The sequence below is a fragment of the Epinephelus moara genome, chromosome 21 (assembly GCF_006386435.1).
Source record: "Epinephelus moara isolate mb chromosome 21, YSFRI_EMoa_1.0, whole genome shotgun sequence".
Lineage (NCBI taxonomy): Eukaryota > Metazoa > Chordata > Actinopteri > Perciformes > Serranidae > Epinephelus > Epinephelus moara.
The window spans coordinates 8,190,451-8,201,192 of NC_065526.1; the positions used below are offsets into that span (position 1 = coordinate 8,190,451).

At 40.4% G+C, this 10,742-nt stretch overlaps 1 protein-coding gene across 3 annotated transcripts in view; it reads left to right on the forward strand.

Annotated features, from left to right (window-relative positions):
• The window catches only part of LOC126382873 (dipeptidyl aminopeptidase-like protein 6), a 145,880-nt gene that overhangs the window by 123,350 nt on the left and 11,788 nt on the right, over positions 1-10,742 (forward strand). For all 3 annotated transcript variants that reach the window (XM_050032993.1, XM_050032994.1, XM_050032992.1), the window contains 11 exons: positions 2,617-2,771; positions 4,252-4,349; positions 4,475-4,601; positions 6,806-6,844; positions 7,010-7,117; positions 7,204-7,295; positions 7,382-7,429; positions 8,911-9,023; positions 9,790-9,837; positions 9,948-10,046; positions 10,139-10,208. In XM_050032993.1, coding sequence (XP_049888950.1) covers positions 2,617-2,771; positions 4,252-4,349; positions 4,475-4,601; positions 6,806-6,844; positions 7,010-7,117; positions 7,204-7,295; positions 7,382-7,429; positions 8,911-9,023; positions 9,790-9,837; positions 9,948-10,046; positions 10,139-10,208 — 997 coding nt within the window. The remainder of the gene's footprint in view (positions 1-2,616; positions 2,772-4,251; positions 4,350-4,474; positions 4,602-6,805; positions 6,845-7,009; positions 7,118-7,203; positions 7,296-7,381; positions 7,430-8,910; positions 9,024-9,789; positions 9,838-9,947; positions 10,047-10,138; positions 10,209-10,742) is intronic.

A 10,742-nucleotide genomic window follows, 5' to 3' on the forward strand; every position in this document is an offset into this window, starting at 1 on the left:
AAAGCAAAAGCAGCATGTGTATACATTCAGTAGACTATATCTTCAGTAGCTAGCTAGCTAACCCTACACTTTTCAGGGTTTGAGTTTGGTTTTGAAACAGGGAAGAAACGTTTGTCTTCTTCCAACCTCTCCAGGTAACGAGTATCATTAATACACGACGTGCCCCAGGCACAACATTTAGCTCCAAATCCACAAAACCAGCCTGAAAATGAAGGAAATCTGAAACAATTGCAGTAGAGTCAATGGAGCACAGCTGCGTTGTTGTCGGACCCTGGTCTGAACTGGCTTGATGCTACGTTATAATTGACCAGTCTGGGTCTGGGGGCGGGATTTAGTGAAGGGTCAATTGCCCGTAGGTTTTACATTACAGCCTGTTTCGCTATTGCAGCTGCAGCGATCTCTCTCTCAATACTGGACCAATTTCAAAAATAGTTGTCTAAATTAGTCACAAGGTTGAAAAATACCAAAGTTTTCCTTCAAGACAGCTGCGTGTTCGCCCCTGACAGCAATTACTGTCATGCACAGAAGACTGTGTCACTTCAACCTCACAACCAATACACAGCACAAGGGCAGCAAACACAAAACCAAACCTTCTTTTTGTGGCACCGTTAGACGAAATGTTCCTCTTTTTGTCATGCAAGAATTGCAGATACAGTGTGTATCCGAAGGTTGATGGTCAACAAAGGCACCATTTTTAAAGAGCAACATGCCAGGAGTCTTTTTAAATGCTCTGATATTTGTGAAATGTTGGGCGGTTTCTGGGTGCAGACTGTACCGACTAATGTTCTGTGGCCACAGGCCTTGAAATTCCTGCTGCACTGCAACAAACTAGTCGACGTCAGTGTGAAAACTCTATCAAATGTTGAGAATTCAGCACTGAATAGTGTCCTTTCCTCAGTCCGACCCTGCGCTAACAGGCTTCACCTGTGAATTCACAGTGATGTGGAGGAAAAAAAAATAGCCCGATTTCATCAATGATAACAAAATTTAGAAATTTCTCATCAAGGTTGAGCTGATTTTTGCAAAAAAAAAAAAAAAAAGACAGGCTGTTGTTTGGATCTCCCCATGTAGGTACAGTAGAGTGTGCGCTGTTTTTCATAGAGCTCTTCTGCCCCCTGCTGGATGGAAATCACTCAATAGGAAACTGCTGAGAATAAGGAAGCTGTAATCAGGGAGACAAAGGATCACATTCTTTAAAGATAATCAGATTTTTCTGTGAGGAGGCAAAAAAACTAACCTTTTCTCCAAAAGTGCATCTGTCAATCGATGAAAGCCTAGTGTTCACTCACAGGGAATATTTCATGATGCTGTTTTATACCACCAACAACATAACCTTAAACTATAGAACTAGGCAAAAAAAAACAATGTACAAATGTAACTGGTGGACTCAAGTGTTGTCTGCATTGTGTTGATATGAAGAGGCACAGACTGTTCATATCTTTGGAGGTGATCTCCATTTACTCCTGACAGCTGACAGCAAGAGGTAAAAGAAAATCCTCCGTCAATCACAACCATGTAAACACAAGCGCCTACACAAATTAAATGACATGGCAATATGTTGGCATATTATACAATAAGTTTAGGCTGAAAAATGAACTTATAAACAGCTTAACAGCACTAAAGCATGGAAATTACTACGAGAGCATTGTAGCTTACCTCTCCCATGGAGCACAACAGCCAAAGGGGAGAGGTAAGGCAGGAGACACCCCTTCAGACGTTCCACATATTGACTATGGAGGCCTAAGTGCATCCGGTAATAACAGCTGAAACAAATGTTGTGTAATTATAATACTTCATATTACAAATGTACATTTGACTTTGTTACACATATTACTGCTGTATTTTTGAGCCTGTTATAAACTCATACAGAAGTAATCCCTGTAGCATCTGCAGAGACTCTGCCCTCTGCCTGTATTTTCTTATTTCCTTCCTATTTTCTGTGTTCAGGACATTTATGGGTGTTTCCCCACAGCGCTCAGCTAAAGTCAAGGCTTTTAAAAAATGTAGTGACCAGGTGCCAGACTGTGAGCAGCGTGCATTAGAGAAACAGCACCAAAAAAAGCTCAAATATAGCGAGGCAATACGCCAAAGGAGAGTGAATCTAGGGTTGGCTTTTACGTTCACTTTCGCTGGCGAGCATGTTCCCGACAATCCTGGATATTATACCTTAAGGAAGAAAATAAAATCCTTGACTACTATACTGTAATAATATATTACAGTGATTTATATCAGTTGTCACTGTTTGATTCACAGGCATCAACATGGTGTATTTACTGCAGTATCAAGCTTCTGGTTTCTGAAGTTTAAACTGTCAAAATGTAACATGAGTAATTGGTTTATTTCTCCTCAGTAAGAGGAATGAGCCCCATAAATCATACAAGCATTAAACTTGTCTCTGTTTCAAATGGTGACATATTGGAAATGTCTTCATCAGTGTCAGAATGCATAATAAGTACATAAACACCAGCTAACAGGAAAGATGCAGATAGAGCAATGGATTCTTTTTATCTAGAATAACTTTAGGACAGTTCCCAAAGTCAGTCTGGTCTTTGGAAAACATCAGTTGGTGGTGCATGCCTCACAGTGTGTGTATTATCTGGTTGTTTTGTTTTACAGAGGAGATCCTGCAGACCCACATAGCCCACTGGTGGTCTCCAGACGGGCTGCGTCTGGCCTACATGACCATCAATGACACGCTGGTGCCAAAGATGGAGGTTCCCTTTTTCACGGGAACACCGTACCCTGCCAACTTGGAGTATCACTACCCAAAGGCAAGTCTAAAGCCACAACACACACTTATCTATCATACCTATTCCTAAAGGGGGAAGTTTGGTGTTTTTCAAACTGGACCCTATTTTTGTCAGGTTTTGTGACAAATGGGAACAACCATTTTTTAAACTGGTCCAGTATTAACCAAGAGGGCTGCTGATGAGCCACATAACAGGCTGTTACGTAACCACTGTCAATTTACGTCCACTAAAAGAGCTTGTTTTGCCACTGACAGGATCAGGTGGTTATTCTAAGTGTCTGACAACTTATGGAGCGAATCCCGACAGAGACAGACCTTTTTGTTGACGAGTAAGATCCTTTTTGATTAACCAGAAACAACCAGATTCCATGTAAGTAAACAATAGGTTTAGCCTGTATAGAGTCAGCATAATTTGGGGGAATTAAGGGTTTATTTCAACCAAACTAGAGTTGATGGTTGTTGGAACGGTGGAGAGACAAACAGAGATGGTTCTTAGTCTTGTGCGTTTGGCGATAGCGATTTTGGGGTTGTTTTTGTTTAAACACAAACGATCTTACTCTTTGACAAAAAGGTCTGTCTCTGTAGGATCCTTTACATAATATCATCAGACACATAGAATAATAATCTGCGCCTGTCAGTGGCAAAAACAGATACCTTAGTCGTCGTAAATTGACGATGCGAACATCCCCCGAGCCTTCGCTGTCACTGCCAGATGCAGCCGTCTCGCTCGATACTGGACCAATTTCAGTTGTAAAAAACTGTTGTACTCATTTTTCACACAGAAACAGAAACATGGGAAATAGGGTTTAGGTAGAAAAATACTGAACTTACCCTTTAAGCTGAGCAAATTTTAAGTGGTTATCAGCAATGTCCGCTGCTTGATTAAAATAAAATCCTCTTTTTGTTGTTCAGCAGATGAAACATTTTTCAATCAGATGGTTAGACGAGTCTTTGAAGGCTCTGAAAATTCCCTCAGAGCAACAGCAAGTTTGTTTAAACGATCATCGCTGGTTGACTCTAATTTAAAAATGTGTGTTTTTACTTGCTGTGCAGCTAATTGTTTTAGATTCTTAGGTCTTTTTATATGTCTTGCACATGTAAATGTTATGTTGAGCCCTGTCAAAGAGGAATTTCTGGTACCATTTGCTTCAGACAATAAAGTATCTATTCTATTCTAATTGTCCTCTGGAGACAAACTAAAGCTGAATTTGAAGTTGATGGCTGCCTCTGTGACCTGAATGGTCTACTGGATGTGTAGAAACACAACAGGTTGCTAAAGGTGACAATATGTCAGTGTTGTGTTCATCACTTGCTTCCGATACTCCAAAGTGGCCAAAAACAAAAAGTTCATTGCAAGTTTACACACTCTGTCATGTCGATGTTGGTGTGAGGACTTTGATAGATCGGACTCATTTAACTCCGAAGACAACAGAAACACAATTCCTCACTGTCTTCAACTGAAATCCAGTCCGACCTATCTAGTTTCCTCTCGGCACTTGCAGGCTGGTGAGGAAAACCCTGTAGTGCATCTGTCAGTGGTGAGCCTCAACGGGCCCCTGCACACCGTGGTGATGAGGAAACCTGATGACCCCCGAATAGGGTGAGTGACAGCCCAGCTGTGCCTTATTGTGCATGAAGAAACAAACACCAGAAAAAGCCCTGAAGCGTAGCCAGGACAGAAGTCATCAGTGTTGGTGATGTATTGTCACTTTCTGGTTTTTCCAGGAGGGAATATTATATCACAATGGTGAAATGGGCCACCAGCACCAAACTGGCTGTCAACTGGCTGAACAGAGGCCAGAACAACTCCATCCTGACACTGTGTGAGGCCACGACTGGGATCTGCATTAAGGTGAAACATTCGGCTAATTTTCCCTGAACAAAGTGTGAAATCTGACGTCAGTGTTAAGGATAAATCTGGTGATGTTTTTCTAACTCAACAAAACCAACAATAAATCTAAACCTACGAACACATACTGCCCGTGTAGCCAAAGCCTGACATAGCTTGTTTTATTGTTGTCCAAAAACTATTAAAAACACATCAGTGAGCAACACCACCGCAGTGGCCATGTGTTCCCTCAGTATGATGAACATGGGCACTTTATTTTTGAGCCAATCCCATATAAACCATTCTGCTGCTACAAATGTTCACTAGCTCACCAGATCTGCAGAAAATAGTCCATAACAAATGCACTGTGTAGTGTTTGGGTAACGTTTAGGGAAAACTACAGTTCCCAGCTGTTTTAGGAATTTCATTACCTGCTTCTATAAGGAGTTGTTCTCCGTTTAATGCATGTATAGGTTCTGTTTGTGCATGTGTGTGTATTTTGAGCCTTTGTGTGTATGACAGAGTAAAAAAATTGAATTATTCCTCAGGGATTAATGAAGTATATCTCCTTCTTCTTCTTCTTCTTCTACTACTACTACTACTACTACTTCTTCTTCTTCCTCTTCTTCTTCTTCTTCTTCTTCTTCTTCTTCTGTCAGTAATTCTGACACTCTGCCAGAGGGTCCCTGAATAGTTTCAATAATTCATCATGATGTTTGAATGTATGAATGACTTTATTTCAAACCAAAAAAACTCCAAACAAGACAAAGATAACCACCCAATTAAATAAATAAATAAATAAGTAATAAACCCAGTTTATTTACAGTCCAAGTCCCACCCAGTGTTACAAAATAAATATGTACTCCCCTAACACAACCTTCCCTCATCTATTTATCTGCCAAAAATATCTTTGTTGTATAGTTTTTTAAATTGATTTATATTTGTGCTTTGTTTGAACTCATCATGAAATACTAATGAAATAATAACCCCCCTCGCTGACACAAAACATTTCTTGAATCTTGCCTGGAGGTATTTTTTTCAATTGTAAAATGTTATAATTAGAATCATTTATTATAATCATAATCTGTGTGTGTGTGTGTGTGTGTGTGTGTGTGTGTGTGTGTGTGTGCTCTGAAAATGTACCTCAGCTAAGCCCTTTCTCTTGATTTGCCTTTGAGACTTTTTTAAGTTACAGAGCAACTTGCAGCTAATTGAACTGTTGCACTGTTTATGGGTGCTCTGTGTCGAGATGGTTCACAGTGATACTCGTCTAATATCTTATTGTTTTACACTTGCTTTTTGTATGGATTGAACAAGAAGATATCCTTAAATTTAATAGTGAGCTTCAAAGGCACCAGTAGAGGGATTGTGTTTCCTTTGGGCAGACCCTAGTTATTTTCCCTTGTTTCCAGTCTTTGTGCAAAGCTTACCTGCTTCTGGCTGTAAGAAAATATATAAAAGACAGATATGCAAGTGTTCAATCTTCTCATCTAAGTTTGTTTCTCAAAATGTTAAACTTTTGTTTTATTTTATTTATTTATTCTCTATTCTTTAGAAGATGAGTTTGGTGCACAGGTTGATGGCTGTTTCTTGTTCAGTGCTGCCAGGAAAAAAACAAAGGCACTGACCAAGAAACAGCCACTAGCATGTACACCAATCTTATACTGTGAAAACTAGAAATAACTTTACAGGATATAACCTTTTCACTCCAAATTCGGCCACAGCAGCAGCAGCCTAGCCTGTGGAAAAAAACTCCTTTTATTCCTTCAACCACCAGCCTGTATAACATGCAGCTTAATCAACAGGTCTCCTGCTCTTTTTCACTTTAGTACCAGGTCTGATTTTACTGATTTGAACTGACTGCTTTTATTCAACCTTATTGTTTATTCTGTCTCAGTTAACTGTGTTTTATTATGTATATGTTGTTCTGTTTTGTTGTTTTTACTGTGGATTTTATGGTGTCTTTATGTCTGGATCACACAAATTCCTCTGTCTGGGGTGATAAAGTTTAAGATTTAAATCTTTCAGAGGAAGGAAGCAGCTCAGGTTATGGAGCTTGGAAAGTGCTAACGAGACAGACAAACACCCTGTTTTTTTAGGTCCTTTCATATGATTTGTTGACAAATACAAACATATAAAATATCTCCAGACTTATCTTTGCATGTTTTTGTTTAATTTGATTGATTCAGAAAAACTTATGACTCATTCTCCTACTTTTCTTTGCCCAGAAACATGAGGATGAGAGTGAGAGCTGGTTGCACAGACAGGTATGTGATTATAACACAGCTTCCCTGTTGTTGTTTCCTAGTTAGTAAAAAACAGACAGTGTTTGCTTTGTGTTTCTGAGCTTCAGCAAGTAAATACCAGGAAATACAAAAGCCCTGCAGGCACATTTATGGACACATGCAGGTGTTTCTCTCTCCTCTCTGCAGAATGAAGCACCGCTCTTTTCCCATGACGGACACAAGTTCTTCTTCACTAGAGCAATCCCTCAGGGTGGGAGAGGAAAGTTCTTCCACATCTCTATGTCCACCTCTTTGGTAAACAACTGCAGGATTGTTATCCTCGTGATATTTTTGTTGGAGTTTTGGTACAGTGGGTTTAATGGACCTTTACTTTCTTCCAGCCTAACACTAGCACAGACATACTTCAGTCCCTGACCTCTGGAGACTGGGACGTCACCAGCATCCTGGCCTACAATCATGAAAGAAACCTCATGTAAGACAGTTTGATGCATTTAAGAGCCAGGAATGTGAAGTCATGGTTATTCTGTGATTTGATGTTGATCTTTGGATGTTTTCCAGATACTTTCTGAGCACAGAGGATGACCCCAAACGACGGCACTTGTACAGGTAGGATTTATTATGGGAACCTCTGCACCTGCTGTTTAAAGGGTAACTTAGGTGTTCGTCAACCTGGATGCTACTTTCCCTTGTTTTGTGTCTAAGTGACTAATGGGACCAACCATTTTTGAAATTGGTCTGGTAATGAGGGAGAGTGCTGTTGTCGGAAGCGGCTAAACAGGCTGCAGTGTAACTACTTGGGGCATTTGGCACTGTCAACTTATGCCCACTAAAACCGTTTGTTTTTGCCACTGACAGACTCAGATTGTCGTTGTAAGTGTCTAAAAATATTCACCGGTCTGTTTGTTACTGTGTGTAACGAAGTCAGGCTCAAAGAGAAGTCTCATTCTGAAATCTTCTTGGCACTATAGGGCTGCTGTCCGATGTCCCTTCTTCGTGCCTCCTTTACGATTTTACACATGACCAAACAACAGTGGCATCATTCCACTCCAGTGTGTGATGTGAGACAGATGTCGGCATTGCGGAATCAAAAGAGGCTTGTGTGATGTATAAACAAATGCGTCGGCAGGGCTTTATAAAGCAACAAATAATCGCCAAAGATGTTTTTTGAGTTTTCTTTTGTCCCTGTCGACTTTGAATGAAATGTGTTCTTTGAATAGTTTAGTGGGTTTGACAATAACGATTTCCGGAAAGGATCCCAACAGAGATAGACTTTTTGTTAAGGAGTAAGATCTGATTTGTTCAACCAGGAACAGCCCCAAAATTGCTCTCGCCAAAGCCACCAGACTCTTAAAGACTTTTAAATCAACAGTCATTACACACCTTAAAATACACCACACATTTGGGGCATCGGTAGTGTAGTGGATAGTACTGGTGCCCCATGTACAAAGGCACCACGTCGCTGCAGTGGCCGCAGGTTTGACTCCAGCCTGTGTCCCTCTTCTGCATGTCATTCCCCACTCTCTCTCTCCCCCATTTCACACACTGTTCTGTCCATTAAAGGCAAAAAGCCCCAAAAAATAATTTTAAAAATAAATAAAAATACACCACACATTCAAAACTGAAATAAACAAAATAAAACTCTTGGTTCATCATCAAGTTAGATGTGAGAATATTCTGGCTCTATACACACACCAAAATTACTGTTTGATACTGTGATTTTGAGCAGTTTCTGGTTGAACAAAAAGGACCCAACTCTTTAATAAAAAAGGTCTATCTCTGTAGGGTCCTTTCTATAATTGTTGTCAGACACTAAGAATTTTAATCCGAGCCTGTCAGTGGCAAAACGAACACTTTTAATGGACATAAATTGACAGTTTGCACATGTTTCAACTGGTCAAATAACGGCCTGTTTTTGCAGCTGCTGGCTGCAGCACTCTCACTCAATACTGAACCAGTTTCAAAAAGTTTTGTTCTCTTTACTCACTCAGACACAAAAACGTGAGTAATTCGGATCAAGGTTAAATCTGTGAAAATACCAAAGCTGCTCTTTAAGTGTACAATGATGCTCACCCAGTGCCATCCCACAGTGCTGACACAATCCCTCCGTTCAACCGCTGCTGCCTGTCTTGTGAGTTCAAGTGCGGCTACGTGGACGTTTCATTCAGCCACGACATGCGGTACTTCTTACTCAACTGTAAAGGTGAGCGTGCTTGACCTTGAATCTCCTGAACAGCTGACTGAGAGCCTTTTTACATCCCCAGCACTCCTGAGAATGAAAGTCTTCTGGGGGAGGCAGTGAGCCGTGCTCAGTGGGAAGCGTAACTGAATTAGAGCTGGATGTCAGGTTGAGAGCTTATATCGAACTGGACATTAGCAGATAACCTCAAACCACTGCTGGATCTCTCTCTGATTAGCCACAGAAATAAATGTCTTGTCTGAGTGCATGCCAGGAGTCATGTGAGCACTGCTGAGCTGCTGGCAGAGAGCCTGCGGCTTTTACTATTTGTCATATTAAAACACATTGTATTGTTGTTTACGATATATCCTCGTGTCCCTCAGAGACACTGTCATTGTTTTTGTGCCCCTGTGGCTTCGTCACAGGGGCACAACATCACGGTTTCTATGGAGGCTGATTTCGTTAGGGGGTTCACTCCAGAGAGAAAAAGTGCCAGTGGCTTTCTTCATTAATTGGATCTTTGGAGAGCAGCTCCATTGTGAAATAATCAGCTACTTCCTCGTGGGACGGAAGTAGATTATTAACTGCAGAGCTGGCTGAGAGGGCTGTTTCTGAAGTCTGTTTAGATGAGACGCAGAGATGTTTCCGTTGCAGAGAAGGATTGGGTTTCAGAGGCGTGATTACTGGTGTTGTGGAGGCGTTTGAGTCTTTTGTCACTGCTTTGTTACATCAAATTAACTTCTATTATTGCACTCTTGTTAACTGATTTTCACTAAATTGATCCATGTAGGCCCTGATATACCAAGTGTGGCCATCTATCGCACAGAGGACAGACAGAGTGAGTGTCGTCGTCCATGTTTAACAAGCTGTGCTGAATTACATGAATATGTTTTCATTGATGAATGGAGAGGTCATAACAAAGGACCTGTTTAATCTGTTTAACTGCAGAGGTGTTTAACGTGGAGACAAACGAAAGACTAAACAACACGCACAACAACATGCAGATGCCCAGAGTGGAGTACGAGACCATCACCATAGACGACTACAGTATGTGCTTACCTATGTGTACGCCCTGTTGAAATTACAGCCAGTCATCTTCTATTATAAGATTCCCGTTAACCTTATTGTGTCTGTTGTAGCTCTGACGATGCAGATTCTGAAGCCAGCTGGATTCATAGATACAGCCCATTACCCCTTACTGCTGCTAGTGTAAGTATGAATACATCTGACTGTTTTTATTGCAAAGAGATGTCTTTATGAAACAGTGCACAGAATATTATCAAGCAGCTAACAGTTTATTTTGTTATTGCTTAAAAAGGATACTACACTGATTCAGTGTTTCACTTTCTTAGCTTTGGTGGACTCAGGTATCATATTAAAGACTGAATGGTCAAAAAGGTTTGGATATCCTGACTATTAGTCACTTGGGTAACACTTTAGTTGAAGGTATCTACATAAGGGTGACATGACACTGTCATAACTATGACATGACACTGTCATGAACTTGTCATAAACATTATGTACATGTCATAAACATTTATGACTGCTGGTATTAAGTGACATTTGTTTTTTGTAATGACAAGTTGACATTGTTTGGGTTGTCTTGATTATGACAACTTGACATTAATTAAAGTGACATTACCAGAAGTTGTCTTTCTCATGACAAGTTGACATAAAATTTGTTTGGGATGTCCTTATTGAGACAACTTGACATTAACATAAAGACATCTTCTGGTAATGTCA